This window comes from Oncorhynchus mykiss, chromosome 6 (genome assembly GCF_057628025.1).
Source record: "Oncorhynchus mykiss isolate SJ-2025 chromosome 6, ASM5762802v1, whole genome shotgun sequence".
NCBI lineage: Eukaryota > Metazoa > Chordata > Actinopteri > Salmoniformes > Salmonidae > Oncorhynchus > Oncorhynchus mykiss.
In genome coordinates, this window is record NC_143027.1 from 45,909,386 (window position 1) to 45,934,492 (window position 25,107).

At 40.6% G+C, this 25,107-nt stretch overlaps 1 protein-coding gene across 50 annotated transcripts in view; it reads right to left on the reverse strand.

The window, feature by feature from the left end:
- camk2b1 (calcium/calmodulin dependent protein kinase II beta 1) overlaps positions 1 to 23,949 on the reverse strand; it is an 87,199-nt gene extending 63,250 nt beyond the window's left edge. For all 50 annotated transcript variants that reach the window (XM_090238013.1, XM_036980236.2, XM_090238025.1 and 47 more), the window contains exons 1-2: positions 23,567 to 23,949; positions 11,431 to 11,525 (exon numbers count right to left, since the gene is read on the reverse strand). In XM_090238013.1, coding sequence (XP_090094139.1) covers positions 11,431 to 11,525; positions 23,567 to 23,628 — 157 coding nt within the window. In that variant the 5' untranslated portion in view covers positions 23,629 to 23,949. The remainder of the gene's footprint in view (positions 1 to 11,430; positions 11,526 to 23,566) is intronic.
- Positions 23,950 to 25,107: the final 1,158 nt, after the last annotated feature.

Genomic DNA, 25,107 nt, shown 5'->3' on the forward strand with positions numbered 1-25,107 from the left:
CAAAATGGCCCATATAGCTGTAGGATCTTAATTTAAGCCAGTTTTCTACAGCAGGAAAATAATCCTGCAGCAACAGGAAATATGATTTATTATGTGTATTATAATTAAGGAGTTTTAAGGAGTTTTCTTTAGGGGGTGGTGCATTTTTTGTTCGGGCAAATCAAGCCTGACATTTTGCATTTCCTGCTATGCAGAAAAATTCTCATCAACAAAAGAGTGATCAAATTAAGATCCCACATCTGCAGGCCACAGACAGAGATACTTGTTAGGAAACCAGCTACCTAAATCCCGATATACTGAGGACCACAGGATTACCAATACATTATACAATTATTTATGTGTGCTATGTGTGTTACTACAGCAGGTGTTTGTGTGTAGACATTAGGGATGCAACGGTACACAGTATGTTGTCGAACCGTTCGGTACGCCCCCTATGGTTCAATACGCACACATGAACCGCAGAATTAAGATATGCCTGTCATTTTCCTAGAATTTCCCGAAACTTGTTTATTGCGCTGCAGACTACACGCACGTTGTACATTCAGATCCACAGAACCATACATGCAGCTTGTGAACAGGTTTGGCAGGCAACTGCTTGAGGCCCCAGGCCATTAGGGGTCTCCTGAGGGCTGACAAACTTTACTCCACAGCAATGTCTCAAAATGTGGCAACCGCAGTGAGCGCAACCCCCTCCCCCTTAAACAACCAATGGAAGATTTGCAATGACATTTCAGTAGGAAACTTCCCTAAAGGGGCCCCATGAAGAGAGGGGAAACTAAAAAACAAATATTCTCTCAGCTCAGCTCCAACATGACAAATTGTGAGCGCTAGCAAGACAGAGAGAAGCAAAATTGAAGAGGCACCGCCGTCTTTCAAACCCGCTATGTGGGAACATTTTGGATTCAGCGTTCAATACGATGACGAGGGTAAGAAGACCGTAAACAAACAAAGTACAGTCTGCGAGCATTGCTTTGCCACTGTCGGCTACTCGAGTGGAAACACTTCTAACATGATGTGTCATTTACGTCGCCATCACCCAGCCGTATCCCTTGCAGGTGGAGCTGGAGCAAGGAGAGTCCACCCGTTAGCGAAAACACAACAATCACTCGCTGCTGCCTTCCAACAACAATTTGCGACAAATTCAGAAAAACATAAAGAAATAACGAAAGCAGTGGGAGTATTCATAGCCAAAGATTTGCAGCCCTATTCGGAGGTTACTGACTCGGGATTTCGTCACCCGATGAAATAAATTGAGCCGCGTTACAATGTCCCCTCCAGCACACATGTCAGCACCAAAGTAATTCCCACACTCTATGAAACATCACGGAGATAAATTGAAAAACAAATTGACACAGACACCCTCTCTCCACTGATAGTTGGACCTCCAGAGCAACTCAAAGCTACCTCACTGTGACGGTTCACTATGTACGGGAAGCTACCTCACTGTGACGGTTCACTATGTACGGGAAGCTACCTCACTGTGACGGTTCACTATGTACTGGATTAGGAGATGAAGAGCTACGTGTTGTATGAGAGTCATACAAGCGCACACTTTTATTCAATATAAAGATACCGAAACTGGGCCATGGCCCACAAACCGTAATACATACTGAACCGTGTGCCCACTGTACCGTTGCATCCCTAGTAGACATACAGTAAAATGTCAGACGTATGTCACATTCAGGATGGGTTTGTCTTTGGACTGACAGTACATTGAGAGTGTGGGTTAGGTGTGCTGGGCAGGGTCAAGATTTCCACACCAAAAAACAAATACCATAACGAGCTGAATTTTATATGAACCGTGTGTGTTTAGGTTAAACTACGGTCAACCGTAAGCTAGGCTCTTCCAGTACATCTCTGCCTCTCTGTCACCATAGTAGCTGTAGCTGTTTTCTGTTTTGCCGTGAAGGAGCTAGCCTAGCCTATATCCACCCAGCCTTCCCTTTCTGTGATGCAGCAGAGTAAATAAGAGATGAGAGGAGAGGGAGAGGAAGAGAGAAGGAGGTGGAGGACGGGTCCTGAGGGGATGGAGGGGGAGAAGAGACCATGAGCAATGTGTTCACTGGGTGAGAAAAATCCACAGAAACGACCTCGCTGCTGCCCAAAAACCCCACAGCGATCGATGAACTCCACTCTGTGCGTGTGTGTGTTCATGCGTCCATGCGCATGTGAGAGTGAATGAGAGCGAGACAGAAAGTGTGACTTTGCCCTTGTGTGCATACATTTGTGTGTGTTTCTGTGTGTGGGTATGCATGTCTGATACTGTGAGTAAGTCTATGATATTGAGTGTGTGTAAACATTATTTTGGTGCTCTCTGTCTGAGGTTTTTGCATGCTTGAGTGTGGGAGGGAAGACTGACTATCTGCGACTCATCATGTCACTGAGGAAAGGAGAAGAAAGAGGAGAAGACTATGTTATGGCATGACTGCAACAATAAAGGAATACATTAAACACACACACACTTGTATCAAACACATTACCACATCTCATATTCCACCAGATTGACATGGGTTTCAAGGAATACCAAACCAAAATATGACCACTTGTCATTTTCATTATGCCAAGACACAATAGCCATAAGAAGCATACGGGGAGATGATACAATTTGGCCATTTTCTCCCAGTCAGTCAGTCATTTTACACCCAGATAATGACACAAATAGGCCTAAGTACAGGTCATCCTACTACAACTGTATTGCAGGTGATTCTGAAACAGCACACACACCACCCTCACGCACACTCTCTCTCTCTCATCACCAATCTCTATCATCTCCTAAACAGTGTCTCATATTCCCATTGAGAATATATTGGCCCAATAGCTGACCTCCTGCAACACTGTCCAGTCTTCACATCAATAAACAAGCTCTCGGATTGGCTGCGGGCTGTGCCAACAGCCCCACCCCACTACCCCTGACATGTGGCAGCTGACATTAGCTGTTCGTCTGCTGGACTGGACAGTTTAAACCAAGGGTTGTAACTGAAATTATTTTCCAATTGTTTCGTTCTGAACAGAAACACTATTCTTTCCATTCCATTCCACTGTTCCGACCAGAACAATACAATTCTGAACTCGTTCGACCCCCCCAAAAAGTACTATATTGTTATAAATTGGTACATATTGTTCCTTTCTGTTCCTTTTTAACCTGTGAAATCATAATTTTTGAAAAACATTTAGTTCATTACATTACTTCACCAATCAGCGCGGATAGAGCAGGAAAGCTAGTTCTTTACATGCGTGATGGACAGACAAGAGTAACCTATGGTGCAAGATGGGACTGACATTTTGCGGGTGGGGAGAGAGCGAGAGAGGTTTGAGGAGGAGGCCTGAAGCGCTGGGCATCTTGTTATGACATCTGAATTAGGGCCACAGAATTACAGTGCAAATATTTTCAGCTTGCAGACAGACATTGGAATACGTTTCTGAGTGACAGAATAAATGATCTATTGATTCGGTCTCTTCGCAGCAAAATCTACAGATCTGAGATTGTTGTATGCCCCATATTATATATACAGTGCCTTGCGAAAGTATTTGGCCCCCTTGAACTTTGCGACCTTTTGCCACATTTCAGGCTTCTAACATAAAGATATAAAACTGTATTTTTTTGTGAAGAATCAACAACAAGTGGGACACAATCATGAAGTGGAACGACATTTATTGGATATTTCAAACTTTTTTAACAAATCAAAAACTGAAAAACTGGGCGTGCAAAATTATTATATAGAATTCTAATGGTGGCAACAATTTTATATAATAATTTAAATTGAAAAACTCTAAGTGTTGAATCAAGTGTAGTTTTTTTTGTACCAGTTCATAAACCAAATGCCATGGAATTGGTACATCGAAAATCTCTTCCCATTTATTTTGCAACCTGTATGGCAAAGCGGGCAATATTATGTCCTCAAATTAAACTGGTATATTTTTATATTTATGCCAGTTCCTTTCAGCCAATTTGTATCTTTAATATATGACAGGCAAACAACTTCCCTACCTTCTCCCTTTTCCATTTGTCACCTTCATTTTTGTGGTAGTGCTGCAATCAGATGGTTGTAAGTTTAGATTGAACAGATATTCCTATATATTTTCGATAACTGCAAATGTGACATAAAATTCCTCCATTTCTATTCATAATATCACTAACAAATATAATACTTTTTTTTGTCCATAAATGATGTTTTTTTTTTATTAATCAGTATATTTGAGTTTAACTATAACATTTGTTCTATCTTTTCTGGAGGATAAAACTGAAATGGTAAAAAGCTTTGTATGGCTTGTTTTAGAAAGGGCGATACTTTAAACAAAATGTAATTTTCAATTAGTCGGAAATTATAAATTGTAATCTGTATGAAGGCAAAAAGGCCATTTTTGAACAAAGAATGAGCCTTTCTTAATAATCCACTGGAGAACCATTTTGGGTTTAAGTATAATTTATGTATGAGTCAAGCTTTTAGTGAGAGGTGTAAAGCTTTAATATTTTAACATGTTAGCCCCCAAACTCATATTCATTATAGAAATAGGCATGTTTAATTTTGTCTGGTTTAGCGTTCCCAAAAAAATGAAATATTTTTTGCTCATATTATTTAAAAACAAAAAATCTGGAGTAGGCAGTGCCATTCGTACGTAAGTAAACTGTGATAGGACCAAAGAGTTAATCAATGTGATTTTTCCATAAATAAACAAGTATTTACCTCTCCATGGTTGCAGAACCTTATCTATTTTTGCTAACTTTCTATTGCGATTAATTGAGGTAAGTTAATTTATATTTTTTGAGATGTCATTACCAAGTGCGGCTAATTCAAATCCGCCCATTTTATTGGTAAACTACAAGGTAGTGTAAACACTTTTTTAACGATCCAATACGTAATATGATACACTTGTCATAATTTAGAAAAGTGATCAAGACTGTGCAGGGATCCATATTGTGGATTTAAGAAAAAACTAGAGTCACGGCATACATTGAAACTTTTGTTTTTATCTCCTGGATTTCTATCCCCTTGATGTTCTTGTTGGATCTAATTTTAATAGCTAGTATTTCAATGGCCATAAATAGATATGGAGACAACAGACAGCCTTGTTTTACTCCTCTTAAAAGCTCAATATTTTCTGAGAAATAACCATTATTTACCATTACAACTATTTTACATCTAGGGTTGATGTACATAACTTTAACTCATTGTATAAGAGATTCATCAAAATTAAAGTAATCCAGGCATTTATATATAAATTCTAGTTGTCTTTATCAAAAGCCTTAGTTTTTGATAAAGTTTCATAATGTTCAATTGTTTCAAGTAATTGTCGAATATTCCATGTTCAGACTTGATTTGCCCCTACAAAAAAATGTATATCAATTATCATCCACATAATAATTCACAGTTCCAGTTGCTGCAGAATTATGTTCCTGCTGTGAGAAACTGGTTCAAATTAAGATACGGCATTTGTAATGTACGACTGAGTTTGTTCTAACCTAATGGTGTCTATGAGAAGAGTTTATGACTGTGACTCATCATGGTATTGGATTGGAAGGCAACCATATTTTCCACCTTACTCATGAATAAGGGAATAAGGGACAGGCCGAATCTTCTACTGTATCCAATACAAGTCGAGTAGGCTAGCATTAGGACTCTCGGTGGGTGGGTGTGTGTGTGTGTGTGTCAGATGAGAGTCCCGTGCTAAAGGCATGTAGAAGCACAGACGCATGGCCCCCAGCTTCCAAGTGCCTGGGGTGCCTTCTCTATCTCTATCCCCCCCACCCCCCCACACACATTCATCTGTCAATCTCACTCTCTTTTCCTCGAAATCCTCCTGCTCCATTGCCTATTTCATCATATCTTGCAACATTTGATTTGAACAAAAACATAAATAAGTCAAAATCATGTTCATGTCCATTTGTTTCACCAAAATGAAATGTATCTTTGAATGGGTAATATGTTGACTAAAGCCCATGTAGTGAAACATCAAGAACAGTAGCCATGAAGCACCCCCTCATGTGCATTTTACCAGTAGGCCTATGGTCTCATGAGTCTTCTCAAGTACCCCCTGTGGATAGGGCAAGTACCACCAGGGGTTCTAGTATCGCTGTTTGAGACCACTGATCTAAGCCCGTAGCCTACATCCCCTCAACTCAAATACTAGGACATTGAGGTACAGTAGATACATAACACACATCATCTTCTGCCATTTAGGTATAGAGTATATACACTGTGTACACAAACTATTAAGAACACTTGCTCTTTCCATGACATAGACTGACCAGGTGAATCCAGGCAAAAGCTATGATCCCTTACTGATGTCACCTGTTAAATCCACTTCAAATCAGTGTAAGGGGAGGAGACAGGTAAAAAAAAAAATTTTTAAGACTTGAGACAATTGAGACCTGGATTGTGTATGTGTGCCATTCAGAGGGTGAATGGGCAAGACAAAAGATTTAAGTGCCTTTGAACGGGGTAAGGTGCCAGGCGCACCAGTTTGAATGTGTCAAGAACTGCAACGCTGCTGGGCTTTTCACGCTCAAGAATGGTCCACCACCCAAAGGACATCCAGTCAACTTGACACAATCGTGGGAAGCACTGGAGTCAATATGGGCCCTGTGGAACGCTTTCGACACCTCATAGAGTCCATACCCTGAGGAATTTAGGCTGTTCTGAGGGTTTTGTACACACAGTAGTACAATACAGCACAATTAGACATAATCTTTCCTTTCTTTTCAAACTAAAGTGCATTTAAGCAAGTATTCAGACCCCTTCACTTTATCCACATTTTGTTATGTTACAGCCTCATTCTAAAATGGATGTAATTGTCCCCCCCCCCCCAATGTACACACAATACATCATAATGACAAAGCAAAAACAGGGTTAGAAATATCACCTTTACATAAGTATTCAGACCCTTTACTCAGTACTTTGTTAAAGCATCGTAGGCAGCAATTACAGCCTCATGTCTTCTTGGGTATGACGCTACATGCTTGGCACACCTGTATTTGAGGAGTTTCTCCCATTCTTCTCTGCAGATCCTCTCAAGCTCTGTCAGGTTGGATGGGGAGCGTCACTGCACAGCTATTTTCAGGTCTCTCCAGAGATGTTCAATAGGGTTCAAGTCCGGGCTCTGGCTGGGCCACTCAAGAACATTCAGAGACCTGGCCCGAAGCCAATCCTGCGTTGTCTTGGCTGTGTGCTAAGGGTCATTGTCTTGTTGGAAGGTGAACCTTCGCCCCAGTCTGAGGTCCTGAGAGCTCTGGAGCAGGTTTTCACCAAGGATCTCTGTACTTTGCTCCATTCCTCTTTCCCTCAATCCTGACAAGTCTCCCAGTCCCTGCCACTGAAAAAAATCCCACAGCATGATACTGCCACCACCGTGCTTCACCGTAGGGATGGTATTGGCCAGGTGATGAGTGGTGCCTGGTTTCCTCCAGACATGACTCTTGGCATTCAGGCCAGAGAGTTCAATCTTGGTTTCATCTAACCAGAGAATCTTGCTTCTCATTGGCCTGAGAGTCCTTTAGGTACCTTTTGTCATAGTCTAAACGGGCTGTCATGTGCCTTTTACAGAGGAGTGTCTTCCGTCTGGCCACACTACCATAATGGCCTGTTTGGTGGAGTGCTGCAGAGATGGGAGAACCTTGCAGAAGGACAACCATCTCCACAGAGTAACTCTGGAGCTGTCTGATTGACCATCGGGTTCTTGGTCACCTCCCTGACCAAGGCTCTTCTCCCCTGATTGCTCAGTTTGGCAAGGCAGCCAGCTCTAGGAAGTCTTGGTGGTTCCGATCTTCTTCCATTTAAGACTGATGGAGGCCACTGTATTCTTAGGGACCTTCAATGTCGCAGAAATGTTTTGGTACTCTTCCCCAGATCTGTGTCTCGACAGAATCTTGTTTCGGAGCGCTACGGGCAATTCCTTCGACCTCATGGCTTGGTTTGTGCGCTGACAATCATTGCCAACTGTGGCATCTTATATCGATAGGTATGTGCCTTTCCAAATCATGTCCAATCAATTGAATTTACCACAGGTGGACTCCAATCAAGTGGTATAAACATATCAAGGACAATAAATGGAAACAGGATACACCTGAGCTCAATTTGGAGTCCCATAGCAAAGGGTCTGAATAGTTATGTAAATAAGGTATCTGTTTTTTATTTTTAAAACATTTGCAAAAAAAAAACAGGAAATGTGAATTATTATGTTGATTATAATTGACCTTTTCACATGTACCAACAAACGTGTGTGATCATTCTACAGTGGTCCTTGCAGCATACACTCAAACCCGTATGATAAGAACGCTTATTTAGAACATTCAGTTTCAGTTTCAGCAGTCAGCATTTGAGCTAGCCACACTGTTTTTTCACAGAAACATTTTGCACAAACACAGTCCTTACAAAGTTATGTCCTGAATGCGACCAGTTTATTTTTGGATGCAATGTTCATTCATTCACAGACGTAGTGACAGCACACACAATCAACCAAACCAGAAAATGTAGGCTACATGAGTCCTAGTGCTAGTGCTAACTAAGGAAATATTGATGTATTTAGATAACTCTCGGCTGTCAGAAACCACAATATGAATTAGCTAATAGCAATTACTATTTGTAATTCATCACATCACGGGTGAGCTTACCATTGATCTAAATAATTGAGTAAAACACTTTCTAGTAATCAAAAGTAATCCAGTGGTTCCTCCTTTAAAAGTTGCAAGCTCACACCACGGGACTTAGAGGTACCCAACGTCACAGCTTCGTTGCTCCAGACCACGAGGTAGAGCACTCAATATGCATTTGGGTCCCAATATTTTTACATGGCCAATCATATCGAGTCCATGGTGACTTTCTTCAGCAAAGATGGCTGACAAAACACAATTGGGGAAGCAAATGTAAGTAGTTATAACGTCATAACGAGTCAAGCAAAACATTTACAACTGAGAGGAAAATGTTAGTTCATGTAGAGACCAACTATTGTGTATATTTTTTGGTCATAAAGTAAATTATGAAAATCACTATTTAGCGATATCAGTCATATCCAATACCAGGTGTATCAAACTTCATTATTTGAACGATGCTGTGCCTTCATGTATGTATTACAATTATACACTTCAACAGTGTTTACTAATCTTGGTCCTGGGACATCAATGATTACACATTGTAACTATGCAATAGACTAGAAACCTGATTTAAGTAAAGGCTGATTTGTAATTCATATATACAGAATAAAAAACAGTACATCCTGCCAGCACGCCCACAAGCGTGCTGAATGACGCGTGGAAAAGAGCGAAGAACGAGATGGGAGTAACAATCCAGTATATTTTCTCTGAGACCGGCATAATAATGTAATGAAACAAGCAGGAAGCAGGTTTTGAACCCTCAACATTCTAGCCCTATGTCCAGCAAGCTATCGATTGTGCCCAAATGTATTAATTGGGGTTGGGGCCAATTGTGGCTAAAAACACTATCAATTGGAATCTTTAACATGTGGAAAGGGGGAAAAGTGTTATTATTCGTTTTTCACAAGCGTAGCAGGATAGGCTATTAGCTGAAAAATAGACTATTCAACCTTTACTAAAGAATTGTCTAATAGCCAAGCTAGTTATTAACCCCCCCCCCCTCCCTCCCAACTTGAGCTACAGTTGAAGTCGGAAGTCACTAAAAATCATTTTTCAACCACTCCATACATTTCTTGTTAACAAACTATAGTGTTGGCAAGTCAGTTTGGACATCTACTGTGTGCATGTCACAGGGATTTTTCCAACAATTGTTTACAGACAGATTATTTCATTTATAATTCACTGTATCACAATTCCAGTGGGTCAGAAGTTAACATACACTAAGTTGACAATGCCATTAAGAACAAATTCTTATTACAGGGACATCCTACTCCTTCATCATGCCCTGCGGGGATTCTTTAGCTAAATAGCCCAGTATTGTACAGCCGGCCGTCATGTTGTAGAGCGCCATATTTTCCATTCCAGCAAGTACCAGTCAAAAGTTTGGACATACCTACTCATTCCAGGATTGTTCTATATTTTTACTATTTTCTACATTGTAGAATAATAGTGAAGACATCAAAACTATGAAATAACAGATTTGGAATCAGTTAAGAACAAATTCTTATTTACAAATTCTTATCTACTCCTTTGACAAGTTGACAAGTTGAAACATAGCCTGAACCTGCTGTTTTGACTTTCTCTCTCTCCCCCTTTTTCTCTGCCCTGATTAAAACTGCTGGTGTGTAACAGTCTCATCAAGTCAATCTGCGTGACTAGTGTTAGCCGGGGCCTTATGGTAATGCAGGCAGGATAATCTGGTCATGGCAGTAATGTCATTACATTCACTAATGTGTCCCTAGATCCCCAGGCCCACTACGAGGAAGGACAGCCAGCCAGAGCCTTCAAAACAAACTGTTGCCTAAAATGATTGGAGATAAACTAGTCCTTGTATCTTCAATTCAGCTACTGTATAGACAACAGCCTGGAAATGAATACCAAAAAGATCTATGACATCTGATCATCCTGAGGCAACACAACCATTTAAAATGGACAAAAAAAATGTGTCAAGCTGAGTGGGGGTCAGCCATTTTAATTCCCAAAGTCAAAAGTGGAATTGACCCCAACGACCCATATTCAAGTCCCTGTTGTGTCATTCTAAAACTAGTCTGACAGTTGCCACCAAACAAAGAGAGAGAGAGAGAGCTAACACCGTCCTCTTCAAGTTCCAGGAGGATCCCCTCCACTAAAACCTGTTGAAATGTTTGTTCACCACAATAACAAGTAGCCCTCATCTGTCTGGCTGTCAGACCTGGGTTCAAATACTATTTGAAATCAATTCATATACTTTAGCTGTGCTTGATTGAGTTTGCCTGGTGCAATGGAACCAATTAAATAGCTGTAGAAGAACAATGCAAACTCTGTCCATCTGGCACCAAAGGCAGGCTCATGCAAATGCTAAAAGTATTTGAAAGATTTCAAATAGTATTTGAACCCGGGTCTGCTGACACCTGGCAGGGCAGAGCCGCCTTAGGGCTCCAGTTACGAGGCAGAGAGGGCAGCAGGAGATTTACACTGTGCAGCTGGAGGCGTGAAACACACCCTGCAGTCATTGTGGACCTAGAGGCCCTGAGTGGATCTCATGGCCATGGCATTTGGCCTTGGCTTTTTCTAAAACAGTTACCCAACACGTGTGATACTGATTAACATTACGACGAGTAGCAAATACGAGTGGGAAATACAGGCCATTGCTTTTTCATGACAATATACAGTATACTGTACGATACGTCTTTTTAATGCTGATGAATATAAGGTGTTTGTAAATAGTATTAATAATAGGGGTCCCCCAAGGTTGACCAACCCTGGATCATGGCCTATTCAGATGGTTCATGGATAGTAGGATACAACAGTGCAACCTAAATGTAAACATTAAAAAAGATAGCACAGAGCTTAAAATTGCTTACCTCTTGCAGATAGCTTTTTGGTGTTGATTATTTTGGCGGCATATTCCTGTCCAGTACACAGCTTGACACATCTGCGCACCACTGAAAAGGCTCCCCTGTAAACAAAGAGAAAAGGAACAGAACATCCGGTCAGACATATTATGATTAGATTAAGCTAATCATGTAAACTTGAATTAACTAGGAAGTCGGGGCACCACGTAAAGTTTTTATAGTCTATATTTCTCTTCAGATATTTTTTATATCTTATCGAGTACAGTCTTCTATTAATTATTATTAATCTTTACCTCATTAGTCTCATTCCAAATGTAGTAAAATTCTTGGTTATCTGCACGAATCCTAGTTTCCAGAATGAATCAGCAATATACAAATTGGCTTAATTATTTATTTACTAATTAATTAAATAATCACAGAAATGCATCACAAACAAACAGTAGATATTAGTTACTAACAATGATAGAAAAGCCCGTAGTGGGCTAAGCCGATATGACTGCTTGGTAGTCAAAGGAAATGGGTGGGGACTGAGAAAGAGCGGGAAAAACAAAATGGATTCACTACACAAAGTTTATAATTATATTGATTGAAATGCTAATCCTTTGTCCATGAACGGCCGCTCATTCGAGAATAATTGCAATGTATATATATTTACGCCCGTCTGTCGTTGTTGTCTTCTCTGTTGAAATCCTCGATTGTCCTGTAGGGTTCATCAGTCTCTGGTTAACTTTCCCAGAAGACACAATGTATTTCGTGACTGTAGATGGTTAGAATGGATGCTTCAGAGTACCATTCAGAAATGTTCTCATAGAATAGATGCTTCATCGGTTGTCTCTATTCTCGACGTACGTAATGTCTAGCTGCAGACTAGTAATTATACATCTAAGATTTTCTCTTATTCTGTAGTGATGTATAGTCTCAGAGATTAACCATTTCCAGCCGTGTAGCCAGATCTCCACGTGGTATGGTCTTGTCCTTTGGTAGACTTGGAGTGCCAACTATTTCAACATGTCGCATCAGCTGCATGTTTTCTACTCTGGTGCAAATTTCTTCAGGAGAGGGTTTTATCCTCGGTTAAAGAAGGTGTGGTTCTATGACGCTAATCTGATGTCTGGGCTCACGGGGGTGTGGCCACTGACTAGTTAATCTTTATAAGAAAATCCAGACTCTCATTTAGAAGGTGAATATCACATTACATCTTTTCACAAATAGTTTCATGTTTAATCACATACGTTTCACAATATTTAGATGTAAACCTGACAGCTGGGACATGTACACTTTAAGAGATATCGTTATGTGTGTTTCCTGTCCTTCATGAGATCACCAAATGAAACACACTCATCATAACTGTCCCTTAACTGTCCACGGACCATTCCCACATTCTCAGAAGTGGAAAAACTGTTTCATTCTCCCATTTTGGGGATTTAGGAGTTTGGCCAAGTCTCTCGTTGTTCTGGTAGACTCTCTCAATACTGCATGGCAGTTTCTACCAGGTATTTATGACCTGTCATAACGTCATAAAACTGTGAAGAGAGAGAGAGAGAAAGAGAGAGGAGGGGGGGGGCTGTGATCCTCCCCCCCAGGGCACATCATGACAGTGTATAACATTAACATTGCTATGAAGGAGCCATAGTTTCTCTGAATGTTATACAAGGGGTCTTTTCTAATATCATTTTCTGCCAGCACAGCAGTATGTCTGCCTTCTGTCCTTGGCTGGCGTGCTATTGGTGGTAATAGAATATACTATAAGTCTGGATAATAGGTTCCCCTGAGGTTCCCACCACAAAGTCAGCAAACACTGTCAGATCAGTGTGTGAGTGTGACACGTGAGAAAGTAAAAACACAAAAGCATGTGTTGTTTTTTGATTGTTGTTGTTTTTTAAACCAAGTTTGCCCGCTTTTCATGTCAATATTACTGAAGTATGAAAATCCACATTCAAAAAGAATCAGAGCAGTTTAGTTACAAATATTTGCTTTATCAGTTTGAACTAAATCAAACTGTACTAACTGCACCAGTTCACAACATTCCTTTCTCCTTCAAATCAAATGTTATTAGTCACATGAGCCGAATATAACAGTGAAATGCTTACTTACGAGCCCCTAACCAACAATGCAGTTAAAAAAAATATGGATAAGAATAAGAAATAAAAGTAACAAGTATTTAAACAGCAGCAGTAAAATAACAATAGCGAGACTATATACAGTGGTGTACAGGCACAGAGTCAATGCGCGGGGGCACCGGTTAGTTGAGGTAATATGTACATGTAGGTAGAGTTACTATGCATAAATGATAACAACAGAGAATAGCAGCAGTGTAAAAGAGGGGGAGAGGGGGGGCAATGCAAATAGTCTGGGTAGCCATTTGATTAGATGTTCAGGAGTCTTATGGCTTGAGGGTAGAAGCTGTTTAGAAGCCTCTTGGACCTAGACTTGGCGCTCAGGTACCACTTGCTGTGCGGTAGCAGAGAGGACAGTTTATGACTAGGGTGGCTGGCGTTTTTGACCATTTTTAGGGCCTTCCTCTGACACCGTATAGAGGTCCTGGATGGCAGGAAGCTTGGCCCCAGTGATGTACTGGGCCGTACGCACTACCCTCTGTCGTGCCATACAGGACAGTGACGCAACCAGTCAAGATGCTCTTGATGGTGCAGCTGTAGAACTTTTTGAGGATCTGAGGACCCATGCCAAATCTTTTCAGTCTCCTGAGGGGGAATAGGTTTTGTTGTGCCATCTTCACGACTGTCTTGGTCTGCATGGGCCATGTTAGTTTATTGGTGATGTGGACACCAAGGAACTTGAAGCTCTCAACCTGCTCCACTGCAACCTCGTCGATGAGAATGGGGGGCGTGCTTGACGTTATCACTGATATTACACCGTTTGGAAAATATTACACCATTGGAAAAGGGAAAGCCAGGGTTAAACTTCAGCTATTCAGAAATGAATATTAACACTTTCACAGACACACACATACACACATTCATGTTGTCACATATTTCAACAAACAATTCAACAACACATCCATAAGGAGGACCGAGTGAAGCCCACACTCCTTGCATGTCTTCCCTGCCTTGAGCACAGCTGGTTTGTGTGTGCAGGTGGGCTAGGCAGAGCTCTCAGCTACCAGAGTCAATATATTAACACAGTCTTTATTTTTCCTGTATCTCTCTGAAGAGACGTTAAAGTGATTTATCTTGTCAGCCGACTGGGGCATGGAGGGGTGGAGGGGGGCCGTGTGGCCTTTCCCCTCCTCTTCTGGGCCACTCGCACCTCGCCCCGCATAGCTGGAATGACTGAAGGCTGCTGGGAAATCAGAAAGCTACACACTCAGTGCACGTAATGGGGCCTGGTAGAGACACATGGACGAGCACACACACACCCTACATACTGTATAATGGAGAGAGACACACTGAGAGACACACTCACACACTGAAATACACACGTTTTACTCTTTTTCATTTTTCACACACACACACACACACACACACACACACACACACACACACACACACACACACACACACACACGCACACGCATACACTTATTTGAGACTCACAGACACCACAACCAACAACAACTGCGCCTGGAAAGTTCACACTCGGCCAGGTCTCTTTTTGTGAGACTTAAACACACCACAGAGAGAAACAGCATAGGCCTACGTAGCCTATTCCATAAGACAGTTAGAAAGCTACAAGATAATGGACGTGAATGTTATTATTTTTTTTTTTTAATAGTTTGACACCCTGTTTGTAAGTTTCGAAAAAAATATAAATCTCAACCGTTTATCTTTTCCAGTGATGAAGACATGGATGTCTCATGATATGGAGAGGTATGCAAAATGGGTGAACTGAATGTTTTGGCATTCAGGTCCAAAATGTCACTTTCTAAGCACTTCTAATATGTATGGAAGGTTAAGTTCAAATCAAAAGGGGATGCTGTCAAAAAGGGATTGAATTAAAAGCAACACTACAGTCAAAACTCAAGTAGAAATGATGCCCCAATATTAAAAATCTGTACTAAATTAAGTGCACTTCAATATAGTCCACATGGAGAATTCAATAAATCAGATTTTTTATTTAATTAAAGGGTTGATAAAAGTGCCAAAATTCAGCATTTTGACAACCCTGTGTCACTTTTAGGAAGAGTTCAGTCAAATGAATCCAAAGATTACTAAATTTCCCCATCATTGTAAAGGCCTAGTGATTTTCGACAAAGTAATTTCAGAAGATTATTATTTGTATTCATGTGATTAGCGCAAACATTTTACCCCTTTAAAATAACATACCATTCCCACAAGATAAATTATTCACAGCAGGTTACATCATTTGAGTCTTCTGAACAGTATGGTGGAAAATGAAGTTCTCTTTTTTTGGTCTATTTCATTTTTTTTTAATCATCTTTGACTGTGTTGGTCAAACACATCAACTAGGGCTGGGCGGTAAAATCAATACCAATAATTATCGAGGTAATTACTTCCCTCAATAACGATATAAAAACATTTAGAATCATTTTCGATAATGTCGATATAGAATAATTAGGTACAGCAGTCCATTTGACCTCTGACGCAGCAGGAACGTGTGAAGAAGTGACAACATGCAGGTGGAGAGGTATACGCCCACTAAAAACCACTTAGCACCTCGAGTGATGGAGTAGCCACTATTAATCACGAAAAATGAGTGATGTAGGCGAAAACAGTGGCAGTGATAGCCATGGAGAAGGAGCAGCTTCCAACAAAGAAATTATTGATAAAAAGGGTTAAACTGTTTCAGTCATTTGGAAGTGGTTTGGGTTTTTGAAGTCTGGCAAAAAGCAGAGCAATGTTCGGTGCAAATTGTGCCGTAGACAGATGGCTACGAAGTCTGGTAATACGACAAACCTATTTCAACATCTGAAGCAAAATCACTCTTTGGAACATGGAGGAAGTTTGAGTTTGTGCCATGGTATTGAAAGACGTCCCTCAAGCACCAGCCAATCTAGGGATGTTTGCCCGAAGCAGTCAACGTTTATGCACTACAAGCAAACACCGAGAAGACAAAGACATCACAAATGCTATTATGCATTGCATTGCTAAGGACATGCTACCAATTAACACAGTCGAAAAGGAAGGTTTCAAGAGGCTTATCAATTTAATTGACCACAGGTACGTGCTCCCTGGCCGCAAACATGGAACAATTTTCCTTCAAATATAAATGTATTTAACTAGGCAAGTCAGTTAAGAACAAATTCTTATTTACAATGACGGCCTATCGGGGAACAGTGGGTTAACTGCCTTGTTCAGGGGTAGAACGACAGATTTTTACCTTGTCAGCTCAGGCATTCGATCTAGCAACCTTTCGGTTACTGGTCCAACGCTCTAACCACGGTTTGTTCAGGCATTCTTGAGTTTGAAGACATACACCTTTTAAACATTATTTGATTAATATCGTGAAAAATTATCGAATGGAAATATATAGATATTGTGATCATTTATTTGCCATATCGACCAGCCCTAAAACATATAAATAATTCCTAATTTGATGAACACCATGTGGTCCCATGCTCTTCACCACATGAGTAATGGCCGATCTTCACCTAAAACCGCAACCCTCTTATTGTCAACCCTGTTAGAGGCCTAATGGTAACTTTATCAGGTTGACATTATGTTAGTTTAAAATGTACAAGGGATACTTAAAGAAATATTAAGAAAAAAAAAATGTAAATCACAAACATGCGTTTATTAAATAATAGTTGGGAAGTTACATACAGTTGAAGTCGGACGTTTACATACACCTTTTTCACAATTCCTGACATTTAATCAGAGTAAAAATTCCCTGTCTTAGGTCAGTTAGGATCACCACTTCATTTTAAGAATGTGAAATATCAGAATAATAGTAGAGAGAATGATTTATTTCAGCTTTTATTTCTTTCATCACATTCCCAGTGGGTCAGAAGTTTACATACACTCAATTATTATTTGGTAGCATTGCCTTTAAATTGTATAACTTGGGTCAAAGATTTTGGGTAGCCTTTCACAAGCTTCCCACAATAAGTTGGATGAACTTTGGCCCATTCTTCCTGACAGAGCTGGTGTAACGGAATCAGGTTTGTAGGTCTCCTTGCTCGCACATGCTTTTTCAGTTTTGCCCACACATTTTCCCTGAGATTGAGGTCAGGGCTTTGTGATGGCCACTCCAATACCTTGACTTTGTTGTCAATTTTGGAAGTATGCATGGGGTCATTGTCCATTTGGAAGACGCATTTGTGACCAAGCTTTAACTTCTTGACTGATGTCTTGAGATGTTGCTTCAATATATCCACATAATTTTCCATCCTCATGATGTAATTATTTTGTGAAGTCCACCAGTCCCTCCTGCAGCAAAGCACCCCCACAACATGATACTGCCACCCCCATGCTTCACGGCTGGGATGGTGATCTTCGGCTTGCGAGCCTCCCCCCTTTTTCCTCCAAACAAAACGATGGTCATTATGGCCAAACAATTATATTTTTGTTTCATCAGACATTTCTCCAAAAAGTACAATCTTGGTCCCCATGTGCAGATGCAAACCGTAATCTGGCTTTTTTATGGCGGTTTTGGAGCAGTGGCTTCTTCCTTGTTGAGCGGCCTTTCAGGTTGTGCCAATATAGGACTCGTTTTACTGTGGATAGAGATACTTTTGTACCTGTTTCCTCCAGCATCTTCACAAGGTCCTTTGCTGTTGTTCTGAGATTGATATGCACTTCTCGCACCAAAGTACATTCATCTCTAGGAGACAGAACGCGTCTCCTTCCTGAGTGGTATGATGGCTGCGTGGTCCCATGGTGTTTATACTTGCGTACTATTGTTTGTACAGATGAACGTGGTACCTTCAGGCATTTGGGAATTGCTCCCAAGGATGAATCAGACTTGTGGAGGTCCACAATGTTTTTCTCTGAGGTCTTGGTTTATTTCTTTTGATTTTCCCATGATAAAAAGCAAAGAGGCACTGAGTTTTAAGGTAGGCCTTAAAATACATCCACAGGTACACCTCCAATTAACTCAAATTATGTCAATTATCCTAAGCTTCTAAAGCCATGACATAATTTTCTGGAATTTTCCATGCTGTTTAAAGGCACAGTCAACTTAGTGTATGTAAACTTCTGACCCATTGGAATTGTGATACAGTGAATTATAAGTGAAATAATCTGTCGGTAAACAATTGTTGAAAAACATACTTATGTCATGCACAAAGTAGATGTCCTAACCGACCTGCCAAAACTATAGTTTGTTAACAAGAAATGTATGGAGTGGTTGAAAAACGAGTTTTAATGACTCCAACCTAAGTGTATGTAAATGTCCGACTTCAACTGTAAGTGTCTGTAAGAGTGTTGACATATATTTTGGTACCGTATAAGTGCAGATCAAATAAAATATTCTTAGTTAACAGGATTTAATGCCTGAGATATTTTTTCTTCTTCTAAGTCTGTAGGCTAAACATATCCACCATGCAACTGAAATGTTGAAGCAAGGGATATTTTGAAGGGAATTTCTTTAAAAGTTTGCATGTCCAAAAAGCACCAATTTTGTGGAACGACCCAGCTACAGCAGGCCTACGTAACAACCCACAGCAGCACTACAGTTAGAGCTACGGAAGGCAAGTCTGGTGGTTTACAATTTAGCTCCAACAGTGTAATTGCACATCCCAAAATAATCCACGGGTGCTGGACCTGAGTGAGAAAGGAAAGGAAGCACCCAGTACATGCAGCTCCTGTGCTTTATGACAAGGTTTCAGTGGGCTTATACTGTAGCTCAATGCTTTATATGCTCTGCGTTGGAGACATACAGTATAGACAGCTTTACCACACCATCCATGCTTTAGATGTTGGATTTAGTGTGGCAATAACCCCTAGAGTCTATTGACGCATTTGTCAATATAAATAACATACTAAAAAAATAAAACCAATCCTTCAGTTTATTGTTTTGGCTGCTTCTCAATCCACCACATCTGCCTATGGCAGCCTTCCACATCTGCCTATGGCGGCCTTCCACATCTGCCTATGGCGGCCTTCCACATATGCCTATGGCGGCCTTTCACATCTGCGGTGGAAGATGGTTGAGCTACAACGGTGTTTGTCTCACGGAAATGGCTATAGGGGAGACTCTCACAAACACGATGGTGGTCTCCGTTTTGCTCTACGACCCCCCCAAAAGTGTCACGGGACTCGTCTGAAAGTAACTGGTACCCGGTTTATAAAATGAATGGAAGTATGGAGGTAGTTTTGTGCATACCCCAAAAAAAGGGGTTAAATATATGTGTATTAAAAATATTAATTTCCTGAGCTTTCCTGTAGCTCCTAGATATAGGACAGATACTTCAAAACCTTGTTTAAAAATATAAAAAAATATGCCATTTATGAATGTGATATTCAATGTGTTTCTATGGGAATTGGTAGTAAAAGGCCAAATTCAATATCTTAATAAAATAATTATTTTATATATATTTTTATACCTAAAGGGGTCCTAAATATACATGGTCATATTTATGTGGTAAAAACGATTGCCATTTAATGTGCCGGTGCGTCAACATTTCATCCAGTGATCCTAAAAGACTATGACCAAAAATATAGCTTAGTTTTCTTTATTTACTTACCCCATAGCCAGAATTAGCGTCGCTGCTATTGAAACAATAGGAATGGTAGAGCCTATGGTAGGATGCTTAAAAAACCATGCCCAAATCCTCAGTCCCTTCAAACCAAATGGTATAGCAACACAAATACCATAACAAGTTTCACATATAGAATGTGGATATTATAGGAATTCTGGTATTTATAGAACGTTTCCTGTAAAATAACTATTTTCAGAGAATACACACCAATACTGCACTATGTGTACATATAGAGGGTAGCTGGTTTCTGAATTACAGTGAAGTATTCATACCACTGACAGACTTTTATGAGCAGTTTTGACTGCAACTAAGGATGAATGTTTGATTGATTAAAAACAAGTTGATTGATAAAGTCATTAAAAATAGGAAGAATTTAATAAACCACCGTTGGTGCTATGATGACAAATATACCTCTGTGGTCAAAATGACCCCAGTCGGTTGTATGAAGGTGAACCCAAGCAGGTGATCTGTCTATCTGGTCAAAATCACTCCAATAGGTAGGTACCCCTTCGCCCTCTGGTAGTATGGATATTATGTCTCAAATAAATACTTTAGCATTTCTCTAGAAAGACTACCTTTTAGAGCATACACACCAATACAGCTCTGGGTGTAGATTCAGAACATATATGTGTTCTGTATTGCAGTTCTATCAAGCCTTTACAACATTGGCAGACGTTGTACACCATTGGCAGATTTTTATATGCACTTAAAATAAGGTTATTTTGGTTTTGAATACAGCCATATGATACGTGGTATAGAAAAGTACAATCTTAGGTGAGTACATGGAGAGCTATATCTCTGCAGATTATCTGTTTATCTGGTCGAAATCACTGTTACAGGCCCCCCTTCACCCTATGGTGGTACACACAAAATGTTTTCGAAAAGGGTTCTTCAGCTGTCCCCATAAGAGAACCATTTTTGGTTCCATGTAGAACCCTCTCTGCAAAGGGTGAATGTTTAGAACCTGTAAGCAAAAATAGTTACTCAAAGGGGTTGTCCTATGGGGACAGCAAAATAACCATTTTAGGTTCTAGATAGCACCTTCTTTTCTAAGAGTGTTTGGACAACATACACTGAGTATACAAAACATTAACAACAGATTTTTCCATGACAGACTGACCAGGTGAAAGCTATGATCCCTTATTGATGTCACTTGTTAAATCCACTTCAATCAGTGTAGATGAAGGGGAGGAGATTTTTAAGGATTTTTAAACCTTGAGACAATTGACACATGGATTGTGTTTGTGTGCTATTCAGAGGGTGAATGGGCAAGACAAAATATTTGAAAGCCTTTGAATGGGGAATGGTAGTAGGTGCCAGAACTGTGTGTCAAGAACTGCAATGCTGCTGGGGTTTTCACATTCAACAGTTTCCCCTATGTATCAAGAATGTCCACCACCCAGAGGACATCCATCCAGCCAACTTGTGTGTCTGACTCTACAAGGTGTTGAAATCAATCCACAGGGATGGTGGCCCTTGTTGACTCCAGTGCTTCACACAGTTGTGTCAAGTTGGCTGGATGGATGTCCTTTGGGTATTTTACTATATTATTATTTTTTTTAACTAGGCAAGTCAGTTAAGAACAAATTCTTATTTTCAATGACGGCCTAGGAACAGTGGGTTAACTGCCTGTTTAGGGGCAGAACGACAGATTTTGTACCTTGTCAGCTCAGGGATTTGAACTTGCAACCTTTCGGTTACTAGCTCTAACCACTAGGCTACCCTTCCGCCCCGGTATAGATGAACGGACCGGTTTGAGTTTTTACTTTACTTTCTATGATGATATTTCAATGTTTGGTTTGTTAAATGTGATACACAACTCCAGCACATATAATGTCTGTTTGTATAGTTTTACTCTGTTTGCTACTTCTCTCTCCTACGTCTCTACGTCTCTCTCCTGCTGCTGCATTCCGTTAACCTTCGCCCAGCCCTGCACCCTGTCACTCAAGAAGAGAGCCGTTGCTGGACCACAGAGTCACGAGCACTTTATAGATTACCATTAGCGGCTAACACAAATCATTTTAGCAATAAACAGGCAAACAGTCGTTTGCAGACAGTAAAGTACACACACTAATAGTGTAATTATAGAACGCTTGTGGAAATCAGCATGTCACCAACATTGCTGCATCCCTCTGACCATGCAGAGGGAATATCAAGAAAGTAAGAAAGTGCTTGTGACTCCGTAATCTAGCAACTGCTCTCTTCTTGAGTGACAGATTTGTTGCCCATATCATGCAGCATGGTACAGTGTGGAAATGATAGTAAAAGTGCAGGAAATGCAGAAATGTATGAAAATGCTGAAAATTATTTTTGGTTTGGAGTTGGATTGAACAGTATAAATGGAAAAAGACCCATTGAAATTACTTATAATTTATGTGTTGCCACATTAGGTTCAGAGGATACTCCGAGAGCATATTTAGAACTTTTAGTATTCAAAAACATAAAATACCATCAAAATTATAGATATTTTGTCCATATCTCCCAGCCCTAACAGAAACACTAAACAATGATTTAGAATGTTCAATTGATTAAAAACAAGTTGATTGACAAAGTCAATTTAATAAACCACTGTTGGGCTATGATGACAAATATACCTCTGTGGTCAAAATGACCCCAGTCGGTTGTATGAAGGTTAACAAAAGTCCCCCGGGAAGAACATACCATGTGTACTAAAGGTAGTTTGTGTCTGTGAATGGGCTACTGACATAATATGCATCAAACTCAGAGGTTCAGGTTGTGAAAAAAACACATGAAAGTTAATTTGAGATTCATTTTCAATCGGCCTATCTCAACCGAATCTCATCGGTGAAAGAAACGTTCGCTCCCTGATTTGAATACTGCTAGGACTGCTTCTTGAGCTGCAAACAACAATTATCTGCAAATAAATGACAAAATCGTTTGAATTTGGTGAAACGTCCCTGCAGAAACATTAGTAGTGGGGCGAGCATGTCATTCTGGTCCATGCTATTTATTTAAGTGCTTAAAAACATTAATTTCGAATTACAGCTTTAAAACTGCAACATTTTCTCTAAACCGCATGGCAAAATGTGTAAAATAGCATGAGATTAGCAATGAAACTGCTAAATTTTCTCTGCGGGGGCTTGCTCGAAAGTTGCAGCGCAGCAAGACACCAAACAGCCGCCCCATTTATATACAGCTCAAAATGTCAGTCTCCCGGACCGCTACCTGTGGTTGTTGCCTTCTGATAGGGTGATAGGGGGGAGCCAGGGAGAGAGAGCTCGCAAAACAAAGCAATATTACCCAATGCCTATGGAGAGCTTTGTTTAGACGCATTGACCAACTATTGCCATAATATTTTAAGAGCGCAGGGAACAAGAATCTCGTGTGTGTGTGTGTGTGTGTGTGTGTGTGTGTGTGAAGAGACAGCGTATTTTGAGCGAGCTGTCACCCTTGCCTTGCGCCGCTGTCACCCCGAAAAAGACCACCGCATCAACACAAACCCGCATCCACACCCACGCAAACGACAAGTCAGCGACTGCAAATTACCAAAACAAACAGGCTTACTTTCCCAGCTCTTCATATAGCTGAAATTCGTCCGTGAATCGTGTACAGGTTGTCGCAGCCATGTCTCCGTATCTCGTGCTTCTCTCACGGCTGCTCCTTTGCTTGATATGATCCTCCTGCGCGGTATGTAGCCAAATTCTTCTCAAAATACGAGTGCTCTTTCTGCGCTGCAGGCGACTCAAAGATAACCTATCGGCTGCCGTATAAGGGTATGGTTGTGTGCGTCTCAGGTGGTTGTTTACTCTCGTCTCCCCCACTATTTTTCTACGGTAGTGTACTGTATCGTTCCTCACCAGTTCACTCGACTGTGCAAAGCGAAGCGCTCCAAAGCCCTATAGCTCGATCTGCTCAGCGCTGCCCTCGATTGGGCGCTGCGCTTAACTGCGTGCCTGGGTAACGTAATCGCGGCGCCAGTGCTTCCAAATAGGGACAAATGTAAGACCTAGGTTATTTGTGTTTTGCGTAAGGCGCATAATGTAGATTTCACTTCAGATATAAAACGTAATGACAATGTAGTACAAACAATAGCCTAATACATATATTATGTTAACCCTACTGCTGTGTTCCAGTCGAATTATAAATTCTCTCTGAACAATGTAGTTCGCTTAATATGATTGTCATGAAGTTCCATGACTTTGTCCACATAGGGCATCTGAACACACAATATAACATTTGATGATTTTCATTACATTTTGTGTATTTTATTTCACCTTTGTACACCTGTGGTGTCAAAAATGACCGATCATTAGAAATGAATGGGTGTGATTACTGTATAAAATTGAGTTCAGGCACATGCCCATTCATCAGATGGACACACTTCCTCTCCCAGACCCCCTCATGCATGTGTGTTTGAACACACACACACACACACACACACACACACACACACACACACACACACACACACACACACACACACACACACACACACACACACACACACACACACACACACCTTCTTGGCTTCCATGGCTACCCCCACAGGAACCTTTCCCCAATAGAATCTTCCCCCACGGGAACCACACCTGTTGGCATTCTCACAAACATTGTTTCAATAATACATAGAACCTTTCTCGCAGCTCTGGTATATAAAGCTTTTTTGAGGCCTTGCTCACAATTCATTCTGTGGCAGCACAATAACCAAACGATATATATTGTATGTGAGGCTCTTGAGCATATCTTTAATCATGACACTTGTGAGGAGAGAGTCCTTGTTAAACTTTGACACAAAGTAGTGTGTGATAAATAGCACAATATATTTCATCTGAATATTTGTTACGAGTGCCTGGACACAGCCCTTAGAATTGGTATATTGGCCATATACCACAAACCCCCAAGGTGCCTTATTGCTATTATAAACTGGTTACCAATGTAATTAGAACAATAAAACTAAATGTTTTGTCATACCCGTGGTATACCATGGCCTTCAGCCATTCAGAATTCAGGGCTCAAAGCACCCAGTTTATAATTAAGCAATAATGCATGAGGGGGTGTGGTATATGGCCAATATACAACAAACCCCCAAGGTGCCTTCTTGCTAT